General features: G+C 42.0%; 1 protein-coding gene across 4 annotated transcripts in view; it reads left to right on the top strand.

Annotated features, from left to right (window-relative positions):
• TMEM255B (transmembrane protein 255B) overlaps positions 1-26,889 on the top strand; it is a 71,353-nt gene that overhangs the window by 14,923 nt on the left and 29,541 nt on the right. For all 4 annotated transcript variants that reach the window (XM_069770198.1, XM_069770197.1, XM_069770200.1 and 1 more), the window contains one exon: positions 15,043-15,132. In XM_069770198.1, the coding sequence (XP_069626299.1) occupies positions 15,043-15,132 (90 nt within the window). The remainder of the gene's footprint in view (positions 1-15,042; positions 15,133-26,889) is intronic.

Genomic DNA, 26,889 nt, shown 5'->3' with positions numbered 1-26,889 from the left:
AATGGTTTGTTCTTAAAACACAACATTAATAATCTTGCACTTCTTTGACCTCGTTCTTGGCATCCCAGGGCCTGCAGTGGGAGTTCAATGTGCTGACCAAGGTATAACCCTTAATTCAAAGGAACTGCTGCTTGCAGAAGCAAGCTTTGCCTCATTGACTAGCATGATTTCCCTTCAGCTCCCAGCATTCGTGCTTGGCTCTGCTATGCAGAACTTGGCACCAGCAGAACAAAATTTCCCTTTGACTAAAGATTTGCACTGATTTGGGATGTTTCTAACTGGCAAACAGCAGAAACGGAAGAATAATGTGTTGCTGTCCCTTTTTGCCTCTCTTGTCCCCTGCAAAGCAGGTTATGGATCGAAGAACAGAGTATAGCTGTAAGTTGTTTTGTTCTGAAGGCACATTTAGTCCAGCCAGATGGGTAGAAAGTGTGATACTGCTTGAATCAAATGTGTTTGATAGTAGGACATGAAGTGTCCTTGCTTGTTTGCTTGCTTTCAAACTCGTCTTATTACAGTACAAAGTATTTCCAATTAGAAAACAAGATGCTGAAATTGCACACAGAGGTGGGGAAGGCGGGGTGCACGGGGGGTTCATGGCAGCAGAGCTGAGCTGAGAGCAGTAAGTAGTGCTGAGGGAATGCTGTAAGAGGTTTCTCTTCAGATAAATGTGGAGGTGGCATGAGCTAGCACCCAGAACGAAGCGTTCTCTAAATGTGCAACGTTGATAAGACACCATATATGTAGTTTTAGCTAACCTGATGGATAAACCAAGCACTGGCTCACAGTTTCTGCTCACACATCTTTCCAATGCCAGTCTCATCAAGCCGTCCTGTTCACAAGGCTGAAAACGAGCATGCTGAAACTGTTGCGCCTACAAGAGCGATTGGGAGATGCAACTGGGAGATGCAAGGGCATCAAAATAACTGTCAGGGTTTTGCACATTTGCAATATCACAATGCTGCATGCAAGAGCTCTCGGTAGGGTTGTGGGACTCACCTTGACAGCAGCGCAGCTATGGCAGAGAGTGGCGAAGGCAAAAGCGGGGTGGGAGGAGGTACAGGAGCGTAAAGGACATGGAGAGGACGTGGAGGGGTCAGAGAAGCAGGAGCGAGCCCTCGGGAGGTGTGAGTTGGCGCAAACCTCGGCACTGCTTACGATAAAGACCATTGTCTGCAGCAGGTCTGAGACCTGAATTCATCCTCTGCTGAGTCTTGCATGTTTTTTTCTCATGCTAACACACAGTTAATTTTCTTGCTGACATGTCTAGGACATACTCAGATATAAATCTAATGCTCAGCTGGCTCAATCTGGTCCTTGACTTGTTCAGAGAGAGGGTTGTAGTGATTTTAGCTGAGGAGACATTGCTTCTGACAAAAGCAGAATTTGAAAACATGAGGGAGGTTAAAACATGGAGCTCTGCACACAAACAGAAGAGGCAAAGCTATTTCTTCAGACTTCACAAGGAATGCTAAGTTTAGGTGCCTTAATACGGTTGCTTCCCAATCTCTGTCAACAATAGATTTCAAATTAAGTGCTGAAAAGCAACTATAGCAAAGTTGGAGAAACAAAGCAATAATTTCCTCTTCTGTTTTTAATTGATAGAGATCCCTGACAATGCATGCATTCCTATGCTGCATTGAGATGTATGTGAGGTAGTATTTCAATATTATCTCTGATTATTTTCTTGCCACTAGACTTTGCATCTGTTTCAGAAGAAAAGCTTTTTTTAAAGGAGTAACATGTGTAAGCCAGTTTTCAGAAGAGCCAAACCTCTTTCACTTTTCAAAAGTGATATATCTTGTAAATAGATTATGTCCATCAGAAAATGCCCACTGGACATTTTGTGTAAAGATGTGGTTATTAATATGTACACCAAAAAAAGATACTGATACATATACCTACTCTGCTCTTTTCAAACATATTGTGCTTCATCTGCTTTTTCATGCAAATGGAACATCCTGGAAGAAACTGGCTTTAGTGCAGATTTTGATCAAAGATGCTAATTGCTGATAGATTGCATATTGCATATTAAGCTAATTAAAGCAGCTTGTTTACATAAAGAGAAAAACCATTGAAATTCTGTAGATCTCCTGAGACTGTCTTTGATGTTCCTGCACAAATAAATGGAAGAAGTCTTTACTGTAGTGCAGGGGAAATGCAGATAATGTAAAGGCAATCTTTGTCATTACCAAGGTATTATTTCTCCTGTAAACTCAAGCTTCTGAGAAAGTCAACAGCACTTCTTTTTTTTAGCGATTATTTTTTGTCTTGTTTGTATTTCACATAGTTCAGAGAAAAACAATTAATGCTGATGTAAAAATGATAATAATACAACAAATTAGCAATCATCCTTGTCTTGTTTAGCACCTTTAAAACAATTAAAACTGAAAAGACCTACTGCTATCTTTTCAGTCATGAATGCACACTAGATTTTGTGGTGTGATCTAACTGCACATTTCAGAAACAGACAAGGAGATTTATATAAAGATAATCAGTATAGGTTGACACTGACCCTTGCATGAGCTTGAGCGTGGCTCTTCTTTAGGTATCTGCATTCCTTTCCAAATATAACAGTATCTTATTAGCTGGCAAGATCAAGCAGCTTATTCTTTGACAGCATCTTCCTGCTCTCTTACACCTAGCTCTTAGACTTCTGTAAGGAGGTGCCCTTTGGAGGCATCTTGTTCTCTCCTTAGGTTCTGGAAGGAGCCTTGAAGGGTGATTTAGCCTAGTCTCTGGAGTTTTAGATAGCTAAAGTGTGGTAAGAAGAATCCCGTGTTAAGTGACAATTATATTTCTCTTCTATAATATTGAGGAGATTACAAAAGATATACCATAACTCTGCTCAGTTTTGAGTTTAGAGCAGAGCAGCCTATGTATAGACTGTCCAGTCTCCTTTTGTGCTATAAACATGGTGCAGTCTTGGGTATTACCTGCCTTATTTGGCAGGAATCAGCTTTGTGACCCCTTTTAAATCCTTTTTGGGAAGGATTTTGAATGTGGTCCATCCGTGGTAGGTCTGGGAAATCTGTGTTATTCCTTGTAATGCAGGAGAATATTCAGCAAAGTCATGGATAGAAGTGAGATGGATAACAGGAGGTGTTTTGAAGGCTCAGTTATTCCAGCTGAAGAGGAGGAGGACAGGTATATGTCTGTGGGTATGAAAGGACCATCCAAAGTGAAGGCAAGTGAAATTAAAAGAAGGAAGTTTTATGGTCAGTAAAAATGTAAATAGTTGAAAAGTTGTTTATAATTCATTTTACTTAGTATAGTATTATGAGAGACATTTTGCTGTTATTAGTATTATATATTCCATGAATGAAGGACTGAGTAAAATATTCTGGATTTTTTTGATGCAGTTCTTTGACCTTGTGCATTTTAAGTGAGGATTTCCTATTTATAATAAATATAAATACCCACTGACACAGAGAGGTCTTCCTTTCTTCTCTTCCCTCCTTTCCTCCTTCCTCTATCTTGCCGACTTCTTCTCTTCCTTGCCCCAGACAAAAGTAGTTTCCACTGGATTAGTGAGTTAAAAGGTTCATAGCCAAGTGAGCATCAGACATAGCAAAAGTAACTGGTGGGGCTGCATCGCTGAGAGTAGAGAGGAGCCTGTGGGAGGAGGGAACAAGACTTGTCCCTTTTGCTAGGAATAAAGTGTTATATCAATTCGCTATGCCATGAAACCATCGTCTGAGTGTTGTCAGTCAGTTAAATGCCTGAAGTTAGTATAAATTTCCCCACAGTGTCTTGAGAATTTTGAAGTTCAGGGACTCAAAGACAAAAATAGATGCTCTCACTGTGTGAATTACCAAAGGAAGTGTGGGGGATGTTTCAGCTCTTCTCTGCCTAGTTCCTTATGGATCAGCATTTCATGTCACTTATCTGCAGGTGTATGCTTTCAGATTTTACCAGTGCAGATTCATCAGCTAGTCATGCAAATATTTATTTATATATAAATATTATAATACATAAATGTACTATGATATTATAACCATAGAATATATAACATGTAATATGTGTTTACACTTATATATATATATATACACACATGTATTTACAGCTGACATGTGCTGGCAAGTACCTGGTATAATGACAAAAAAGCCTATGCCACTGACACTATGTCTTTATTTGCAAAGTGCTTGTTGCACTCTTTATAGATGCATCTTCCAGGATGGTTTAGCTAGTAAAGCTGTAATGGGAAGCACAGTCAGGTCTGTAGTATTCTTCCTGTTCCGTCATCAGGGCTGTGTCTGTCTAGCCTACCTAGGGAGATGCCCCCAAGTATTTCTAGCTGCAGTAGTTCTTTCCCTCTCATACAACCCTATGCTGGTCTGTTGGTTGTACCAGTCCCAGGTCTTACCCATCCCAGGTTCCCCAGCTTGTGACCCAACACAGTATTAGCTCAGTCTCAGATAAGAAACTACCATGTTTTCACTGTTATCATTGGTAGAAAGAAATGGAAAATTTATTACAAAGGGAAAAATTTAGGAAAGAGAGACTTCAGCTCCTATTTAGAGAGCTTTCTTGGCAACCAGAATGGCTTCAGTTTGCTTCTGGAAGCTGAAATTCTATAGAAACAGAAGGGAGATACATACATATGTATGAAAATATGCATACACCAGCACAGCTTATTTTTGACACTCCAATCTTTAAAGGCTAGCACTGTTCTTTTGAATCAGAGACTCAAGCCACCAATTCAATTTAAGTCCTCCATCTTATTAAGTGGAAGTCTTTGGGGATCTGGTTCCTTTAAGATCTGTGCTTGGAAACAGCACACAGAATTAAGTACATAACAGGACACTTTTTAGCAGCCAGTTTGTTTTCTTTTGCTGTTTATGTAATGAAAGCATTAGTGTCACACAGCTGAAAACAAAAGTAAACTTTATGATCCATGAAATGTGTTTGTGGAACAATAAAGAAATCGATTACTCTCCCTAGCAAGCAGGAGCAGGGCATAAAAAGTCTCGGTAAGGAATCTGGGATAAGCACTCCTGTGTGCATGGTGGGGAAGGTGAGGTGGGGTGTGCCCTATGAAAAGGACAGGCAGTTTCTGATCCTCTTGTTGAAGAATGAAATAAAATTAAACAGATGAGTATCCCTCTTGGCCAGATACAATCTTCCAGATTCTGCAAGTAGAACTTCACTACATGAAACCTTGTAATTTAATTGTAATGCATTTCTGATAAAGAGCATGTGTGTCTTGAGAAACCAATGCAGTCACTGTACCGTGAAAGAGGATTTGTAAAGGCACTAACGGACTTTGGTGTAAAAAAAGTTTCTGCTGCTAAAACAGTGCCAGCTGTAGTAGTCTTGATCTATGTCAATTCCACCATTTTTTTACCAGGAAGCATAAACTTTTATGACACATGGTATACAGTTTATTTCTGGTTTATTGTTCTCATACTGCTCTGAACATCTACCTCTGTTTAAGTGGTGAAATGAGCTTGTTCCATTTTAATCAATAAAGGAGCATCCATGAAAGGAAGTATGTGATGGGTTCCTATAATGTCAGCACTGCTGATCAGTGAATCTAAATTTGTTTCACTTTTGTCCCCTTTCCTTTTAATGCTGTATTTAGTTTTTGCTTCTTGACTGTATTTGATATCCTTAACTCTGTAATCGTTTTTAACCATTCTTAGATAAGTGCTTTTGTTGATGTTTACAAGGGGAATTCTTACCAGTTTGAAGTGCCTACTGGACTAAAGCTTGCCTAGGCTGGTTCCAAAACTATTAGTATGTCTCCAGCTGTGAAATCCAGCTGATTTTTTTTTTTTTTTTTTCCCCTGTATAACATCACTCTGTCTTCATCAAATCCCAGGCATCCTTCTTTCCTTTCACATTACTCCCCTCCCTCCCTTGCAAGTCCCAGGCAAATGATGAAGGAGAGTTCTGAAGTGGAGAAGAGAAAGCACAAATTAGAGCAGCCAACATCAAGGGAATGAAAGAAGTATTGACAAGAGTTGGTTTTGGCAGCACAGATACTTCCTTGTCTAGGGTCCCTCTATAGCCAGTGGAAAAAAAGACAAATACCATCAGAAGGTAATTCATCCCATTCTACAGTAGGTGTAGAAGGTATCTGGAAGTGTCTGGCTCTTCGTTGACTACAGAGGAGCACAGATAACCACCTGAGACAAATACGTATATTTTAAGTAGCTGGAGTTATGTATGATGAAATCTACCCCTTAGGAGAATTTTCGTAGCAGCTTCACCACATACAGAACACCACAATCCAGCAGCCTGGATAAGAACTACTGCTTCACTTTGGATGGAGCACCACAGCATTCCCGTTTCAGAAATACATACTGAGGCTTCACACCCTGTACTTCTACAGAGCGGAGCCTAGCTGGTTCCCGAATACAGATCCATCTGCTTTGTGAAGGCGTGCTGTTCATGTTTTTGGTGTCCCCCAGTCTAAACTTCTATCTGCACAAATTAATCAAGTCATGAGGATATAATACCAAATGCTCCAATAATTTTGGTCTGAAAAGTCATCTGGAATCAGTTAATGTGATTTGCCATAGAATACGGCAACGCAGCCCCCATGAAATAAAAAGCTAAAGACTATACAGATGTAAAATGAATGAAAAAGTACATTGCCAAAAGACAGCTCTTGAAGCAAAGCAGTACTTTGGCGGCACCAGGAAGAAGGGGTTTGATCATATAGTCAGCGCTCTATTTAATGGGCTGAAAGAAAAGTAGAGGAACTATTTAAACAAATCTCTTTACAAGCAGCTAAAATATGGGTGGAGCAGAGCATAGTATTGCACCTGCTCTGACTAGAGAGGGTCAGTCATTAGGGCGGTTGTATCAGCTCAGACTAGGGAGAAAATACAGCAGTGCTCTTTGAATGAGCTGAGTGAAGCTGAGATGCACTGCTGCTAGAAGGAAATTGGTCACGGTGGTAATGGTTACTGGGATATGAACAGGGGTCCTCAGATGCTGTGGGAGCTTGAAAGAGCACCAATAATAAAACTAACCCTGCCCCAGGAAATTTAAAAAATTGACTTTTTTAGGTTGCCTTCTGTTTCTTGTCTTGGAACATGTGAACCAAGGACAGTTCAGTCCTTCTCCCAACGTTGTTTTAGTAACGTCTGCTGGACTCCAGTGGCTGGAACTCTAAGACTCTCCCAGACTACCAAAAGACCTGCTAGTGCATCATCAGTGGTGATGTTTTTAACTGAGTCAAGACAAGTGTTTACTCATCAGTGAATGAATTATCTTGAATTTAATATGTGTTCATTTACACATATATCAAATTTGTTCCCTGATTGCAGTGTAATGGTGACTCCAGTTTTGAAGTCTAAGTGCACAGAAACTGCTTGATACAGAAGATTGGTCATTCCAGTAAAGATTTGCTTGTAAAACAATTTGAAATAATTTCCTGGCTGTTTTAAGTCTGGTATTGTAGCTGATATTAGATTATGAGAGAAGAAGGAATATATCAATCAGGTAACCCTTCTCAATAACTTTGTTTCATGTTTCATAATGCCTATTGATTTCATTCCCACCACTCTTTCATTGCTTAAAGATAAAAATACAGGAAAATTCATCTTTATTTCACATAGCATCTTTCACAGAAACTGTATCTTCAAATGCTTTAGCAGGTTAGAAGAGAAGACAAGATAAATTACAGGAAGAGTATTGCAAAGCGGATTGGTAAAAATTAAGGATTAATGCTCCAGAGAGCGTTTCTAGAGGGTGAAATCAACTGAGAGCCCTAGACTAGGTAACTATCAGAGTTAACATACAAGGTTTTTATTTGGACAGTACAATCTTAAGGCAAAATGTTTCCTTGCCACTTTAGTAGGTAACTCGAGTTGCAAAAGAGATAAGCTGCTGTACTTACCACCTGTGAGAACGGCACAGCCGCTGCTGGCTGTCAGGGAGCGGGGAGGGAGGATGGGAGAGATGCTCCATGTGTGGATCACTGGGGAAGCCTTGGAAGGAGCTTAGCAACAAGGGTACTAAGGGGCAGTTTTGAACCATGGGCTTTCATGTCCTAAAAAGAAATGGCAAGCAAAGATGGCTGTGTGAGCCACCTCCTTTCATGGGAGCCAGCACACAACCCTGGGCATGTGTCGATGTGATGGGATGCTGATTTCCTCCATTTCCATAACTAACTGTCGCAGCAAGCGGTGCAAGTAATGTTGCCAATAACTCAGGAAGTCTGTTTATCTGACTGGTGAAGAAACAGTCCCTGTCCTAAAGATCTCGGTGTGTGCCTGGAGGAGCTGGAGTAAGCAGACTCAGAACCTGTGCTCCCTTTCTTGTCTTAGCTGTGCTGCGTAAGCCCTCTTGGGCTGCGGGAGAGCTGGGACCATTAAGTCACCCTGTTGCACATTTCCTATCCGTGGGCACTTCTGTGGTCCCTTGCCCTTGTGAGCAGCCTAACTGATGGATTACCTGCAAAAGTTGAGCATCAACACCACTGGAAGAGAAAAAGAGAAAGCAATATGCATTAATTATGCCTACATATGATATAAATTAACTGTGAGTATCTAAGGTATAACAGAAGATATTGCGAATTCTGCCTTTCACCATTCTGCCCTTCAGGATGTGGGGCAAGAAAAAAGAGGAAATTTCTGAATGAAAATCCCATCTTTATTTTGAAAGTGGATTTTGATCTTCTTTTTTCTCCTTGGCATGATAAGTGATACCTCTCCTGTGGTTCCTGTATTCTTTCCCAACCTTTGTTTATCTAATTAATTCTGCCTTTTTATGCATCTGAGGTTGCTTAAATTTCTCGTGGGACCTCTCCCCTGCCTCTGTTACACCAACTGGCCTTTTCATGTTGCTATTTTTCCTAATTATCCCTGACACGATACTGGAAAACATCAGACTTCTTCACAGGCAGTAAAAGAAAAGTCTCCTTGACCGCAAACAGCAAAATAACCCCAGTCCTTATCATTTATTCATTATGTCTAAAACCTAGCTTTTACTTTGATAATCCCTGGGAGTGCAAATTACATGAAATAGGTGAGATAACCTAATAGTTGCTGTCAGCACTTCTACCTCCATCCCTTCTGTCTCAGCCACGTGGTCTCACCCTCTCGTTTGCACTGGGTCTAGTGCTTGTCTCTCCTTACAGTGACCTGATTTAACTCAGTTGGGGGAACAAATAGTTTTCTGCCTAGTGAGTGAATTGCACTGGCTTGCTGTGTATTTGGGCAAGCCCAGGAGCTGGTGTGCAGGGACGCATGGCTTTGGGAGAGAGGGCTGGATGGCAGGGAATCAGCCTAAGGAGAGGAGAGCAAGACACCAGTTCAGACGGCAGCGAGCAGCCACGTAGGCTCAGCTCAATGCCCTGAGGCGCTATTAACAACAGCAAGAGGGAGGAAAATCTGAATCAAAGATCTGTGTTGTTGCTGATAATATGCAACAACATATGACTGGACTTGCTGAATTCAACAGCGATGACACTGCGGAAAGGCTGGAGGTTTCTAACTTGGTCACTGGATCTAAACACAAGAGTTCATCTAAACATCTGACAGCATCATGTGTGCAGTGTCTCTGTCTGAAGGCCTTCCTGGTAATAGAGATATCTGCTGTGGGCATTTGGCTCTGTTATTAGGTGTATTACAGTCCAGAGGAAGTGTTTATGCATGGGATCCCGGCCCCAGTCCTTGTCTTCCTGACCTGTACCAAAACTGCTGCTCTTAAAACCAAGTGACATTTTGTGTTTATTTTTCTTCCCTCCTTCATCTGGAAGCCAGTCTAGGAAATAGTTCTTCAGGAATAGGTTGGACAGCCATAAAAGTCTTGCATCATTACGAATTTGTGCCATCGTAACTAGTGCTATGACTGGAATTGGCATTAATGAATAACGAACATGACATAATCCTATCTCCTGTGGTGTGACAACCCTCCAGCAGAGCCTCAATTACAGCAGTGCTATTACTGAAGAACCAACCTTTGGAAAGAATAAACTGGCAGGCCATAAATTGTGAAGCACATTACCTGGCATAGTGAGAAACCTCCTAATTAGCCCAGCTGTGAAAACCAACATAGTAGGAGCCTTGCCTGAGCTTAATTTTGATCACAGCAGCAAAACTTCTATCCCAAGGGCAGGGGAAAAAAGTGGCCATTGTGGGAGGAGAAGGAGCCACACAGGAGAGGACTTTCCAAATTAGAGAAAATGAAGTCACAATTAAAAGTACTTTTATACTGTCCCACATCACAAGACAGGCTGTGTTTAGTTGATAGCAGCATCTGAAATGCAATGCAATGAGTTTAATTGTCTTAGTTTTGCGGGCTATTGATGTGCAGCCCTGCTAAGGTACCATGGTAACAGATGCAGCTCCTGACTGAGATTGTGCCTGGGATGGAAAGTCATTCTCTGTTTCGGATTTGTGATATAGTTTTTGTAAAATTCTGCTGTTATGTCTTCAACCTCAGTGTACTGAAAAAGTGCAGCAGATTTATTTAAGCCTATATTAAGTTCTGAGCTTGCAGACATAGGGAAATCAAACCAGTAAAAAGGCCCACAGAATTAAACTGTGTTTTGGGGAATGTAATATTAGGGGCAGCCTACAACAAACTGCCCCATGCATTTCTTTTCCAAAAATGTTTGCTTGAACCTGTGCGGGGATAAAAAGGGCTTTACAAACCTGTGGCAAAACATTTACATGGCCTTTTGCAAAGCCTTCACTTTCACAGAGCAAAAGGTATTGGATGACAGTGTTTCTCAATTTACATTGATGGGCGTAATTGTGATTCTTCCTCTGCCTGGAAAAAAATCCCAGAGAGACTTGATGAACAGCACAATGCCTGGAGACATTGGAGACTGTGCAATGCAAAAGTAGCCATTTAGCATGAGCAAAGTGAGCTTGTTAGATATAATGTAACTTACATCTGATACCAAGGTGATTGCAAAACCAAAAATCCATGCATTTTCCAAAGTCTCCAATCTACTTGGTCTAAGTGGAGGGAATGAGGCATCTCACACAATGTGGCTGCAGCCAAGGTGGCTGCATCAGTCTCCCTGTGGGGTCTGGTCTGTGGCCAGCTCTTATTGCCAAAACCACCCCTGGGAATTGTTGTGGCAGGCTGTTGGTTGCCAAGTACCCGTGCCCGGTGCATTTCTGACAGCTGAACGGCGTCCGTGGCCACGGGACGTTGCCGGGCTCTGTTGCCTTCCTTAGGCTGGCTTGCATGGGAGGGTGACTCAGTGCAGCCAGTGGTGCTGCATGCCTGCTGAAGGACAAGAGGTTCTTTAAGACAGGTGAATTCTGCAATAAAATGCATGTCTTTACTGAAAGAAGGCAGCATGTAAGAATTTAGCAGTCCAGCCTTTCACCAGTTTTGCATTTTTGAGTGTTTTCATATTTCTGTGACATGATTGATGGTAGATAACAGCTCTTCAGTTAATCCTGTGGGCAAAAGTCCCTCATTGCAAGTGCTCTTTTGCTCTCCCTTTTGCTAAAACACCTCCGTTGAACAACTGGCTTTCGGGTTTGATTGTTAGGCCCACATGGTACAGTTTTCAGTGTTTAGTAACTGGCTTCATGGTTCCCGTGTAAATAACCAGATTATTGTATTTTGTACCAGAACCAGGAATAAATGTGTTCTGATAATAACAGCTGTAGAGAAGCCTGGCTGCACAGCAATGGGACAGCAAGAGCAAAACTGTTTCTTGAACAATTGTTAAAATATATTGTTATAAATAATGAATAGTTTTCCTGACAAAACATACTGCTATTAAAAATGGAGATGAGAAGATGTGATGGATCAGTATTTATTTTTTAAAGTGCTGTTTCTTTTACCTGTCAACAAGAATTCTCTAAGTTTAAATGAACTGCACTGCTTTTCTTTCTTGACAGTGCTAGGCTCGTGAACTCACAACTCCAGCAATCATCTACCACTCAGGAAAATTAGCTTTTGAATTTACAACAGCTCTTCATTTGGCTGTCTTGGCTGCAATTTTTAGAAGTAATTAATTTTATACTTTGTGTGTTTCTCACATTCTCAATAAGTAATGGGAGGTTTGAGAGAGAATATAAATCTGTATTTTTATATTAAGGATTTTTTTGTGTTGTTCTTGTATTATTACATCTTTTGTCATTCGAGCATATATATAAGGCAATTTAAGTCATAAGAACTTCTGAGTGTCACATTCTTCCACTTCAGCATTGTAATAAATACTACTTCAGTCAAGAAATTGTCCTCTTAATTTCAAATGGACTACTGACTGAAGTAGTTGCTGGTAGGCATGGATAAGAACAGCAGACTCTGGCTGACAGCCTTTGACGTGCACGCAACTCCTTGAATGTGTAGATGATCACCAACATGACTGAGGAGTGCAAAGCCAACTCCATAGCTCCTGTCTATACTACAATTTACTGTGCACCTTTATATGTGGTCTTTTATAGCTATATGGTGAAACTGAAAGGCCAGCATACTCATTAGGTGATTTAAACTATCTCCATGAGTGGAAAACGTTGGTTTGGGGATTGTAGATCATCGATAAGTTGCTCATGTGTGAAATGAAAAGCCACCTTGAGGTCAGCTTCCAGTAAATTCATACTGAGCTCAGGCAATGTGGAAACACCTGGCTAAGCCCACTAATTATTTGATTGACTACTATGACTTGAAAAACAAGATAGAGGTATTGGACAATAATGACTTAATCTGAACTTTTAAACACTGCTGCTTTTTCAGATAAAGAGATCGGTCTGTAGCAAATGCAGCTGCCACAGGGCAGCACAGCCCACTGGTCTGCAGTGATAGTAGCTCTCTGCAAGGAGCACACAGCCGCCTTGATCTGATGAGTTGCATGCCAAGATTTTTAGACAACCAGATTCCTGAGACATGACCTGCCATACTGGAGAGCCAAGGGATAGCGGAGGTTCAAGGGTGATGCAGCCAACAGTGCTTTCTTAGGGTTTCTGCCTAATACTACGGCGGGATGGAGCTGGCTGCAGGGGGAATGGAGCAGGTTCCCAAGAGCAGCCAGTACCATCAGCCTCAGCCGCTTCTGTGTGCCCCTTTCCTCCCTGTGCCGAGGATTCCGATTACACAGCAATCCCTGGGGCAGTGCTGGCTCACCTCTGATTCCATGATCTAAAAGCCATGAGCTGATGAGAGATTAAAAGAGTGGCTCAGAAAGCATTTAAAAGCTGTGATTCTTCTGCTTTTAAGTTGTACTTTTTGCTGGTTCACTGAGAGCTCTTATTTCCAAATGTTTGATATTGCTTTGACCTGTGTGTCCAATGCTATGGGCTTATATGGCTGTAATTTCTTACTTGTCCAATATAAATTTTCTTGAGGAAGTCACCAATGCTGTGTCCCCTGTTGACACTCTTGACATTGTACTGTTCTTAGCCTAACATAAGCTAAAGAGTCTGTTTTTCAAATGGGTTTGTGATGCCTTACAAATTTTATACATGTGAAAACAGTATTTTTATAATGCAGATATGGATTTTGTATAGGCAAAAGGGATATATGAACTGTATAGATGTAATTTTGGTAATCTATACCTGGGCATTTCTGAAATACATGTTGTGAAGGAGCAATTAATGACTAGTAAATAACAAAGAGGTTCCAAATTCTTAACTGAAACCCTGGTCCATGTGCTCTATCAGTTAAGGACTCTGTTCTGTCAGTTTTCAAGGGAATTTTTTAATCAGCTGCAGTTATTAACTATAATTTAATACTGCTGTGAATTAAAGTTAACCTATCATATAGGATGTTTCAAAGGGTTCCTCTTGTGACTTTGCATAAGAAATGCCAGAGATGTGAGAGATGTACATTAAATTACATTAAAAATGTAGCCAGAGACTGCATGTTAGGTTCACCTTATGTCCTGCAGGTACCCACTCATCCAAACTCAAGGTGCAGAGTCCTCAAAGTCACAAACCCCTCTCATCTGAGAGAGGAAGGAGTGACAGCATCTCTCCCTCATCTGATGGCATTGGGGCTAATGAGCCCAAGGGGAGCACCTTGCCAGGCATACACAGGGTCTCTCTTTCAGGACTCACTTCATCCCACCTTGCTCACAGCACTGCATCCTTCAGAGATGCCCTCAAAACAAGCCAGGATCGTCTCAAGAGTGCGTGCTAACAGCACAATGACTGCTCTCTGATGGAGACGCATACCAGCGCTTGGCCTTTCCAAGTCCTGTTGCTCTCTTCAGAGTGAACTGGGCGGTAAGCTTGCCACATCTGGGGTTGTGCTAGCCCTGCAGTTGCTGCCAGAGCTGCAGCTGTAGTCATCCTCAGAGATAAAGTGAGGATGCCCAATGTGCACAGCCTTTTCCCCCCAAGTCCTCTGTACCACCACCACTTGTGCTAGAGCAGTGCTCTAGCGTTGTGCCATCTGCAGTCCTGTTGATAAAGAATTAATGATGCCTAATGAATGAAGCAGCTTGGGAGGTAGAATGAGGTCTGAAGCTACGGCTGGTAAGCTACAGCTGGTACAGCTGTCTGTGCTGCAGCTGGGACATGTACTGAGCTCTGCTGTGCTCTGCTGTGCCCACTCTGAGACTGAGGGGCAGGGGCCAAGGCAGCACACCCCAGCCCTTCCAGAGGTACCAGTCCTATGCGTCTCTGATTTTGTTGTGACATAAGTTATCATAAGCTATTTGGGATGATAAAAGCTTTCTGAGAGTTCATGGGCTAGTTATTAACTTACTACAATGTCTTCATCTGTATGTGTGAACTACTACCACTGTAGTAAAGCTCTAGAGATTGATGCGAGCCAACAGGAACGTGGCTTTTTGCCATGCTCCCTATGGGCACCACTGCTGTTCTATTAAATGAGTTGATTTAGAAGAAATCACCACTGAATTTAATAACTCTTGTAGCTGACCTAATTTTCACTAGAAAGATTTCAGCTTTTCTAGTAGACTTGATGGTATGTCAACTCAGCATCAAGAATTTCTGCGTTTTTTCTATTGCCTGACTGGCATCCTGCCACACTGAGCTAAAGTAAATTACAGCAGGGGGAACTGTCGTTTAAGAATACTAGAAAAATCAGTGTAATTGTTTTACTTAAAGAATTATATTGAAAACATTACTCAATCTGTTTTTCTCTTCTCAGTTAGTAGCCTCCATTGTGTTTATCAGCTTTGGCGTGGTAGCAGCGTTCTGTTGTGCAATAGTTGATGGAGTGTTTGCAGCACGACACATAGTAAGTACAGTGATTTTCTGTCATCTTTCATTTTTGGTTACTTATGTCATTTCTAGCAGGAAAGCATTTTCTTTTGTTTTATGTGTAGCAGCATATTAGTTTTTTTCGATAGTTCTTCTTGTTGGAGAAATGTCTTTTGGCAAAAAATCGACAGGAAAGCCCATCATGCCAATATCCAGAGATGGTGCCAACTGCTTATTCATCTCTCAGGGAGTTCCAGATACAGAGGTGATGTAAAATGATGTAACGACAGGCGTGCTAAAATGCATACCTGCTTAGGAAAGGGGAGCCACTCCAGCCACCACCAGCATTTGTTTCCTTTTGCACAAAGGCTTTGTGGGCGCAGTAAGGATTTGGACCGCACCAGATGGTGATGAGCACCAGAAGTCCCCATGCAATCTTTAGAGGGAAGTGGATTGCAACAGCACAAAGGGAATGTTTTGTTGGGGCAAAGACAGCGGAGGAAGTAGCAGGCTTTGGTTAGAGGTAGTGTGAAGGGGGAACCAGCTGAGTGACAAACAATCCAAAATTCACTACCTGCCTGCCATCAAGGGGTATGTGGGTCATTTAACCAGAGTGACTAGTATTTCCAGTGTGTCTTCAAAACCCATTCCTCCTTCTTCCCCCCAGCCCATTGCCTTCTCTGCTTCAAAAGGACATTTGTAGTCATTCACAGTACTGCTGTTGCAGTAGCGTTACTAGTAGTTCGTTACTGTCTATGAGTGCCTAGGAGTCTTTCTCATGACCTTCTTGTGTGAGCACTAGACAAACTTAGAACAATGTTTTTTTATTTTGGCTCACTGAGTTCAACTTAAAATATTAGACAAAAAGGTTTGATAGAGGAACAAGACAGACTGGGTTGTGGTGTCATTTGAATGTGCCAGTTTACATGTTAGATATGTGTTGTTTGCTGCTCTATCTTTTGAGATAGAATACCTAAAAATCAATCTAAACCCAACCTTTTAATTGAGCTTTGATTTCAAAAAGCATCAAGAAAGAATTAGCTATATGTTTTGATAGACGCTAGAACGCAGATGTAGTGTGCTACATAATACAGCAAGTATGATAGTCTATGACCCCCTCACTGCTATGAAATATCATGAGCCTGTTCATCTTTCTGCTTATGTTTGTTGAGGGGCAGCAGAACACCACTGGCATCAGTAGAAGTCTACTTAATTTTCTGTTAGCAAATGCATCAGAATAATTAGGCTTTGGATCACTTGGAGCATAAAGCTGTAAACTGATTTCTTTTTTACTGTTATTGAAGAGGACTCTAAACCAAATGTGGGCTTCAGAACCTCACGTGCATTGCACAAGGAAGACGACATTTATTGGTATAAAAAACTGAGTTGTGCAACGTGAGCATGAATAAACCCTCTGGACTGTAATCATGTTCTGTGCTATACAGACCCTGCATTGTGCTGAAGTGGCCTGCTTTTACTTAGATTTGCCCTGCTGTTGCTCTGGATGACACCTGGTATAACTTCGTCTCTTATTAGCATAAGCCCAGGGAGCCTTTCCATGGGAGCTGCTTAAAAGAGGAGGGGAGCAGATTCCTATTTAGGTTTCCTGCTCCTGAAAATTTGGTGGTTGTGCCCCAGAAGACCACTGCCACTTATTCCAATATGGGACCAATCTCCTAATTTCCCGGAAACCAGACTTATTTTTGTCCTGCTTTGTTGTGATCACTAGGAAGTGTTCAGATGGCACTTGTACACTTTTACACCTTAGAACTGCAATGCAACCGTGCGGCCACAGCCCCCACTGCTGAGGTTAGACACAGATTCGCCTTCTCTGAGGCGAGTTACTGTGTCAGAGGACAGTCTGTGTGCGCAATCATCTCAAACACAGAGACAGGCATCGCCCCTGTTATCTTTCCAGGCGTTTCCTTTGTCAGTTTGCACTCTTCTGGCTTTAAGTTCCTTTCACATTTGTTACTTAGCTGTTTTAGAAACGACACTGCTTCCTATCTAAATCGAACAACAATATCATATTAGAATATTATTATACCCTTATATCTGAAGAAACAGCACCTCATACGTAATACATACAGTTTATATTTGCCTCCTCTTTATTGTAGCATAAATAGCTGCCTGGCATTGCTTGCTGTCATGGCATGCCCTTGATGTGTTGTTACAGACTAAAAGGTTCCCTTCCAATTCAAGATATTCTATGATTCTGTGATTCAGTTCATTGCAGTGCTCTGCGGGGAGAAAGTGGCCCAGCGAGTTGTCATAGGAGAGCACCAAGGCACAAAGTCATTGCACTCACCCAAGAAGAAAGCATCTTACAATCTTGGGTGCAGTTCTGTATCTGGTTAAGTCAGTGACTCGGTATGACTGCATCGTCTGTGGAGAGCTGGAGACTGGAAGGGGCTGGCCACCATCCAGCCATCCCTCAGAGTGCTGGAGATGGACAACCCAATGACATGAACCTGCTTCAGTCATGGCATGACATGCCTCATGGAAATCTGGTTCCAGCTGTTTACATTTGGGCCAAGTTTTGTTTATCATATCTGTCTCATCTGGTCTCCTTCACATATTACAGAACAAAGAAATACTTAGTAGTACCATTTGTTGGAAAACTTAATTTGCATGTCAGCATGGTCACACTCACTTCATCTTATTCTCCTCCTCTGTCTAATAAGGAGCTTAACAGGATCAGGTGGAGTAAAGGTGTACATCACCTAATTTCTCTGACTGACACACCTGGGAAATCTGTAGGGGTGGTAGGGTAAGTACACTCCCAATTTGCTTTACAGGAACAGTGAGGTCTTATCAAGAGAAGGTGTGTCGTGCAGATTACGGTGTCATCGCCACTGCATTACCTCCCCTTTGCATCACCACTAATTTCCTTCAGGGAGAGCAGTAACACCACGTTCAGTCCCTTCCCCGCAGGCCAGTACCAGCCATTTTCAGACCTGTGTTGTGCTGTTGCTACTTCAGGCACTGCCTTTGGGGGATAACTGCTGGAGAATTGGAGTAAACTGCCCTCTGTTCAGGGAAAGGACAAAATCAGGGCATGTCAGAGCAGGTGCCCAGGTCTACACTAAAGCCGTAAAGTTTTTGTGAGGAGGAGTTGGGCAGCGTTCACATTTCTGTCTCCAATATCGGGGTGCTGATACCGAGGCTCCAGGTCCCTTTTCTCCTGGAAGGAGAAGTAGTGGCTGAAGCCAGGCAGGCTTCAGACCAACAACAAATACAACATCCTTCACATCAATTTGGAATAAGAAATGTCTCCTGTTTTTCATTTTATTTTTAACTTCATTTGAGTTGGGAGGGATGTGGAGAGGACAAATCACATTATTATAGATTTTTCTTAGCGTGTGCCTGCTGTGGAATGGAGACTATTACTGTTGCACATTTTCTCCTGCTCTTGTAAAACTGTGGATAGAATAATAAATACTTTCTCTGTTTTATTTTCTTCCTAAAAGAAGGCATAAAATTGACAAGAATTCTTCCAGGAAAGGGATGTATTTCAGAAAAGAGATATTTAAATTATTTAAGACTCATTTTAAAACACTTTGCTTAATAGAAAGCTCTGGAGCACAGCACTTATAAAATTAAGAACACTGAAGGAAAAGTAGCTTGATTTAAAAAAGCAGTAGCTTATTTAAAAAATAGTGCAGATGTAATTTACTGTGTAAAGTTAATTTCACCATTGGTCCCTTCAGCTGCGCTTTTCACCTTAAAAAAACCCCAAGCCAGAATCAAATGAAACAAATGAAAGCTGGCATTAATGTGCAGTGTTGTTATTTCAGAAAAATACGGTGATCACAGGAATCCATTATCTGCATTTGTGTTTGCTTGAGGCATTTTGTTATTTAGCGGATGAGAACAGCCCAGCTGTGCAACAGCTAATGGAGATCATCCAACAGCCTCCTCTCACCACACAGGCAGACCCCCTGTCCCACCTCACATACCCATTCTCTGCAGTACCCACTACCCTCCTCTCCATGCCTGCAAGCCTTGACCATTACCGCATGATCCTTAGCTTTGCAGTTATCCCCCAGGCAGAACCTAAAATAATCAGCAGCAAGAAATCCAGTTATGAAGTGAGGAAATTGCCTGCAAGAGCTTCCCGAGAAGGTTAGGAAGATGACAGGTAGCAAAAGCAGGGGAAGATATTTTAAGCTGTGGAGACAAATGCTCTGTGTCATCTTTTCACACGCTCAGCTGGGAATCATGGAACATCGGTACTGACACATAGCCAGTCACATTTTCCTGAAGTATGGGATAAAAAGAGACTCGGGTGTGCCTGAAAGCTCTAGGAGAAGCCAAGAGGTCAGGCAGGGGAAGTCCTCTCTGCTTGACTATAAGAACTGCTTTTTGATCTTTTTGAGTAGAGTTCAAACACCACACCCAGGCAGATTTATTAGAGGGGATCCACTAAAAAGAAAAGCAGAGCTGAAGCACTTGGGATAATACCAGTGAGAACACCAGAAGACACAGCAGTGAAATTGCAACTTGGGACTGTTGCCATTATGCCTTCTCTATGCACCTATTTGGCTTTGTCTTCTCTAAAACAATTCTTCAGGTAGTTCAATGCAGCAATAAATACACCCCTAAGCCTTCCGTTCTCCTCATTGAACAAGCCCAGTTCCTTCAACCTGTCCTGGTACATCCTGTCCTTCAGTCTTCTGATCACTTAGTGGCCCTCCGCTGGTCATACTGTAATTTGTCAAGGTCTTCCTTGTATGGGAGAGACATTAAAATTGGACACCATACTGAGATGTGGCCTCATGAGTGTTCAGCAAAAAGGAATAATCACTTCCTCCAGCCTGCTGCTGATGGTTTCCTAATGCAGCCCAGTACGCAGTTGGCCATCACTTTTGCAAAAGCACCCTGCTAACATATGTTTAACTTGTCCACAAACACATCCGTTGTTTTTTTCTTTGCCAAGCTGCTACCGTGTCAGCTTGAACTGTTGCCTGGGGTTATTCTAGCTCAGATGCAGGATTTTACATTCATGCTGTACAAAACCTAACACAATACAATCAAAGAATTTAGATTCAGATTCAACTATTTTTAAAGATGCACTAGATTTCTCTTCTAAATTTCTCTCACCAACAGAAAAGAATAAAAAGGTTTGGATGCTCTATTAATTGCCATTTCATTACCATTTTTGGCTTTTTTCTAAGCATGAACTGGGCTGAATTTTCTGTGTTTATAAAGCCTAAGACTTTGATGATGACCCTTAGGTACCTTATCATTAATTACTGCTACATCCTCTTAGCTGAGGTTTTGTTTTAATGCAGTTTATGGTCTGGCGTGAACTTGCTTTAAAGGAAGTGATTTTTAAAAGAGTCTGATTTTATGTGGTGCAATGAAGGGACAGCATAAATCTATGGATCAGAACTGTTACACATACACCCTGTCCTGTCCCCTTGTGCTTGGAGCCGGGTTCCTCTGCCATGGAGAGCTGCAAGGTCCAGTGAAAAGCTCAGCCAAGAGCTGTGTAACTAAAGTATCTTAGAAGTGCTTCCAAGATGTTACTCTGAAATAGTCATTATTTCAGGGGCCTCCTAAAAGAAGCCTCCATGTTTTTTATCTGGGTGGGTGGAATGGACACATCTTTGAATGAATGCTTGGATAGTGTAATGGATGGTGACCCTTCCAAAGATTATAAGCTGCTTACAACTTCTGATTGTGAATGGTGAAGTGACAAATTGGCAGAATAATCAGATGCACTTCAGGTTGGCTTTTAAGGGTAGCCAACAGCATGGCTTACTTTATTACTAGCAATTTGAGAAAACACTATGATAAGGTGCTGTATTAGGAACTGAAACCTGAATGGACTATGCTAAGGGAAATCATGTTATAAGAGCCTGAGGAGAAGAGCATCCTGCTCTGTTGTTTTGCAATTTCAGACCTGTTTTTATACAGATAGACCCTAGTCCATTCAAGAGTTTTCTTAAGTGTCCACAAATAAGAAACTGAGGAAGTGGTGGAATATGAAATGTTGGGAAAACTGGTCCAGAGAAAGGAAAAGATCCATTTATCCATAAGGTTATCCTGCTCAAGGTCAATGGGGGTTTGCTCATCTTCACTAGAAAGCACAAACACAAATGGTTGCTTTGTTTGTGGAGATCTGGGGACTTTTTTATTCTTGCTACAGGCTGCCTTGGATCATAGTAGTGAAGTGGCAGAGGAATAAGAGACCGTCTGTAGTTTTTTCATGATGTAGGATAATTCTGTAAACAGTAGTTATTCTGAAAGAGACTAGATCCCAGCTGTAGTGCCTCTGGGATAAAAATGTCTTGCAGTAGCTTTGAAATCATATATTGTATATACACGTGATAAGTGATCTTGTCTGGCTGAAGCATTTTAATATGACTGCATATGTATAGCGGAGAGGCTTCTTGGTGCCTTAGGCATGATATCACTCACTTCAGGCAAAGGTTCAAATTCCATCCTGCCTAAAAGCAGAGACAACATGTTAGATTCTGATTTACAAGAGCAGATTCTCACAAGCTGTTCTCAACACTTAGTTGTGCAAGAATTGGAACTGATAGAGAGTCAGGCTCCAAACCTGGGCTCCCATTTTGCACTCTTTCTGACTTCATGTCTATATGCCAGCTTTACACTGATGACTGGAGTTCTCAAAACTCATGTAGATGTTAGAGGCATATGTGTATAAGGAAAAGGAGGGTGCTGTGGAAAGGCAGAGTTGCTTGTCCATCATGAGATCTAAAATGCACATCAAACCAGGCAGTGTTAAGTTGTCCCTTGGATTCCTCTTCTCTTGTGCAAAGCCACTTCTGTGTCACATTGATTTAATTTCATTTTCAGCTGATCTAGTTTCTTCCTCTTGATAGCGGTGGCTTAAAGAATTAATTAAAATAGAACATAGGATCAGGCACTAAGCCCTGAAATGAACCTGTAGCTGAATCGGAGGACACTAAAACACTTACCCCTAGCCTGGGATCTTCACCCACATGGTTTAAGTGCAGCTTGTGGACTGCTGAAGTGTATCAGCTGGGTAATTACCTATAGATTTGGGAGTTTAGAAAGTAAACTTGAGATATTTATCTGCTCTTTATGTATGTTAACTCAAAATACTGTTTAGTAAGACAGGCATTATGTAAACTCACGTTCTGGGCAGCATAGAGATATGGCAGTGAGCAAATGGAGTCTTTCATCTGGGGGATGCTGATGCAAATTGAGCACTGGTTGGTACAGCTCAAAAGCTGCTGTGCTAAATAATATCAAGACGGCAGCCCCCATCCAGTGAACAAATAACTACATTATAAAACTGCAGTCCCAGCCAACTCTGGCAAAAAATAGTGTGAGTGGGTGTGGGTTTTGGTCCCTTCAGCTTGTCCAAAGGATTTAGATCCAGGCTGTTTTGCATTGTACCTTTCTGTGCTACAGAAACCAGATCAGGGACTTGAGTGCCTCACAGAAACCACGTATAAAATACTCTTAGTTATGTAGTATTTTATGCCTTTAGACTGAGAAGCTGCAAAATCACCATGGCCACTTGGTGCTCTAGCTTCCCTCCCAAGGAGAGAAGCTCCAGAGAAGAACAGGGAAGCTGCACTAGCACTCTGAGGTTTATCAGCCTCAGCAAACATCAGCGCTTTCAGTGTTTTATGGGTTACAGACTGCAGGAGAGGTGTCCGCAGTAAAAAAAAAATTGTGGGATTTTAAATAAGGGTGGCTGTCAAAAAGTGGCACCCTCCTTCCCCTGGTTTCACGATTGTGCCTCAAGTCTTGTACCAAGGCACAGGAGCCTGCCTAGGGCAGGCTGAAGGGAAAATTCACCCCGAGGGCTTCCCCCCACCACCACCTAAGCTGGCTCCCAGCGGGATTGCCCCATCTAATTTATCTCAGGCAGACAGACAGACAGACAGACAACTGTCGGTGCCAGCCCAAGGCGAGCGGCTGGGGAGGTGTAGCTGGGAGCTGGAGGGAAGGCAGGACCAGGTCTTGGGGCCGCAGAGGTCACTTGGCTCAGCTTAAAGCCAGCATTGAGCCAAGTTAGAAGCGATGAATCCAATGATGACTGAAACAATCAAACATTATGAGGCCTCTTCTCAGGATGTCAGAAAAGTACAGTCTGAAATGCCATGAAGATCTGATGATTTCTGCTGTAAATGCAGGACCCCAGTCAGGTCAGCGAGCTGCAGGTTCCCTGCTGCTTTCCCAGGCCGCTGCACGTGTGTGCTCAAGAATTGGTGGCAGCATCTGGTGGTTGCACATGCAATGGCCGAGAATGTCAGTCCTCTTCCCATCTTTGAAGTTTCTTGTGCAGATTACAGACACTCAGTCAAGAATTGCAGCAGGGGTGCCCAGCAGCTTCGCTGACGACCACTGCATTTTACTACAGGGTGACTTCATAAGCCCATGGCATGTAACACAGCTTACAGTCATGCACCAAAGCCTTGCACACTTCAGGCCAGGTCTCCTAAAAAGCCATTTGAAAATGTTCTGAGCAAGCCTGCTGGCCTTTCCTTTGAAGAAAAAAACAAATAGTTGTATTCCATCTCTAACAAAGTTGTTACCTTGGCAACTGGTGGTAGAAAACACAACTCATAAAGAATAAGTGATTTCTCATTGCAATTAAGTTAGCTAGCCTCTCTGGAGAAGAACACTAAATGCATTTTACTTTCTCCATGCTGCTACATGATACAAAATTACAGCTAATTACTTTTAATTCCATTTCCATCCTGTATGACTCATTAATATAATAGCATGCCATAGCATATACCATAAAGGGTTTTGGTTTTTTTAGCAGAGTGAGCACTAAACATTTATAACTGAAAACTAGCACTAGTTCAGTAGTGATTTTTATATTGATGGTCCACCAAGGTGAAAAATGTTTTATTGATGAACTTCTTAAATATGAAGTTCTTACATTTGCAAGCAGTGCATTTGGAGCCAATGGTCAACTCTCCCACAGTATTAATACTAGTATTAGGCCTTGCATCTGATGCTGAGATGGGAAGCACAGACTGCATTCCTACAGTACCAATTAATTACAAGAGGGGATTTATTCTTTTTTATGAATTTAATTTAAGAGTTGGAGCAAAAGAGGACTCTTGCAACCAGCTTAAGCCAATCTGCCAAGATTTCTCTTTTGTACTGCAAGATGACTGCATTCATGTAACAGTTATGTTCATGCATCCAAATGCAGTTGAGTATGCTTTAAATACTCTTCTTTGAACATCACAGTCCAGGTGGTAAAAGAGCTCCTCATGCTGGACAGGTCTCCAGCCTAACTGAGAGCCCTGGAATGAGTTACAGATATCTACAGATGTCTGGTGCTTCCAGACACATCAGAGCCTGGAAGCTCTGCATTGCTGTCTGCTCTGGCACGCAGTCAAAATCACCTCCTTTCAGGTGAAGATCTCCCCCACAGTAACTGCGGTTACATTGGTGCTGTTGTAAGTTACTGTGGTTTTGCTAGAAGAACCTTCCTGGGCCAAAGGAGGGATTTTTGGATACCTTTTTGCCACGCTAGTATTTTCAGCTGATGCGTAAAGAGCAGAGTAGAGAAAAAGTACATCCTAGCTCTAGGACGGAGCCAGTGTGTTTTGGAAAGCAGCAAGTCTAAGGAGGGATGAAACATCAATGTGGTAAAAAATCTGAATGTAAAGTAATCTAGGGAGATACTGTAGTTAATTGAGCTAACATAACCCATGAATTACTGCGTGTCTACTAGCAAGATGAAGCTGGGTTGCCTATAATGACAGGTATTTTGTAAGGTATTAGGGGCCATGTCTACTCTGCTGCTATGAAATAAACTCAAGCATCAGCCCTCTGTCTAATGGTTAGCTGCCACTTCAGCTCAGTTTCAGACCACCCCCACAAGCCCTCTTGAAAACAAATCCGAGCTAGAAGGATAGTGCTAAGATGGGGGTGGGGGAGAGGTGAGCAGTGTGGATGGGAACATGCGGCCTCAGGACTGGAGGTTGGTCTCTGGCTTTTATTTGGCAATGTAGGTATAGCCTGTGGGACCATTGCTAGATTACTGACTCCAGCTCTGATGTTTCTTTATTATGCTTTGCAAAGGACATTATCAACTTGGAAGGAGTTCAAAGAAACGTTTGAAATTTAGAGTGGCACTTTTTAGCAACAGTACTCAGAAGTTTGAGCTATTTTGTTTATCAAAGAAGAGGTTGAGAGGTGAATTGATCTTGGCTTCTCTAAAGTATCTACATACTCAAACATTAACTGGTTACAGAGGGCTTTTAGTCTTTTGCACAAAAGCACAAGTACGTGCAGTGAGTTGAAGTCGATGCTAAACAGATTCAAACCATGAAGCAGACACAGTTTTGACAATGATGAATTAGGGGAACACGTTTGTCAAGGGTATGGATTGTTCTCTGTCATTGAAATATTGAAAACCCAAGCTTCTTTTTACATGATCTGAGGAAGCTTATCCAGAAGTTATGAACTTGACGCAGATGTCTTGGAGTGAAATTATTTAGCCTATGTTATTCAGAAGGTCATTTTAGAGCAGGGTCTTCAAAGAAAGGTCTTATGAACTACTTTTATGGTCAGGTGGAAACTCTATTGCCTCTTGTCAGCTGGTGCCAAGACCTGTTCCCTGCTGGAAAATGTTTAGAGGTTCACAGATTAAAACCAGTTGAAAACCATTTATCAAGATTTCTGATCCAGGTTTGCTGGTCTTCAAATCTGCAAAGGAAATACAATCTTTAACATGAACATAACTGAAATAATATTACTAAAACCACTATTCCTCAGATATTGGATAACATGCAAGACAACCCAATGATGAATAGACTGGATGCATCCAAGGGCTTGTCAGCAAAACTGTCATCTTGCAAATGTTTTCTGGGCTAGAATGCAGAGACAGGGGAGGGCTTTAAGGTGTTTGTCCCCATGAATCTGCAGTCTGATATTCCTCTGTTTCCAGGCAGGTTAAGTACTATGCATACAGCCTGAATATATTGACATTACAGAGGAGCTGGTAGGATGCTTTAGTTTGGTTGCTAGATATTTTCCAGTAAGAAAAATAATGGGAAACCCTTTTTAGGAGAACATCTTAAGATCTGCCCCCTCCAGTTTGCATTGGCAGGGACAAAGCCCCCTGGTTATACAGCTCCTCTTTTTATTTTTTTTTCACTGAAATTCCTTTCAGGTTTAGCTGAATTGCAAATTCTTTAAAATCCCTTTTTTCTTCCCTGCTGTGACTTGTTTTCCTGAGGGAAAAGGGCTGGTATTGTGCCAACCAAACAGAAAAGTCTAAACCATTAGGCAGCACACACATTGCATTTGAATGCCAAAGAGTAATTCCCTGGTCAATGGGAAGGAAAAAGAGAGATTCCCGATTCCTTTCCCAGCAGCATCTCTCTACCTCTGCCACAGGATCTCCTTGTGCTGTTCTGCAGCCTCAGGACTGGGGCAGAGATAAGGCTGTCTCAGGTCCCCGGCCACCCCCTGCTCTCCATCTGCACCACTGTGTAGGACAAAAGCCTTCACTGCTGGCAAAGACAAGGATTGGTCCAGCTGCCCCTCGCCCGGTGACACAAACATTGGTCCGTTGGCTTCCCTTGTTGAGATGTAACAGCCCACACTGAGATCCCTCATTAATGTCATCATTTCGGTCACTGAAGCTGCAGTAATGCAGCTTTGAGGTAAAAATTCCTTGAAGATGCAGTAGGGAACATCTTACTACAACTGCATGCGATAGGGAGGGAGGAAGACTACTCTTTTATTTTAAATTAGGAGTTTGCACTCTGAGAAAACATTAAGCAAATGACCGACATGTTTGAGTGTATGAAAGCTA

The sequence above is a fragment of the Haliaeetus albicilla genome, chromosome 25 (genome assembly GCF_947461875.1).
Source record: "Haliaeetus albicilla chromosome 25, bHalAlb1.1, whole genome shotgun sequence".
NCBI lineage: Eukaryota > Metazoa > Chordata > Aves > Accipitriformes > Accipitridae > Haliaeetus > Haliaeetus albicilla.
This window is presented reverse-complemented; position numbering and strand designations above follow the sequence as displayed.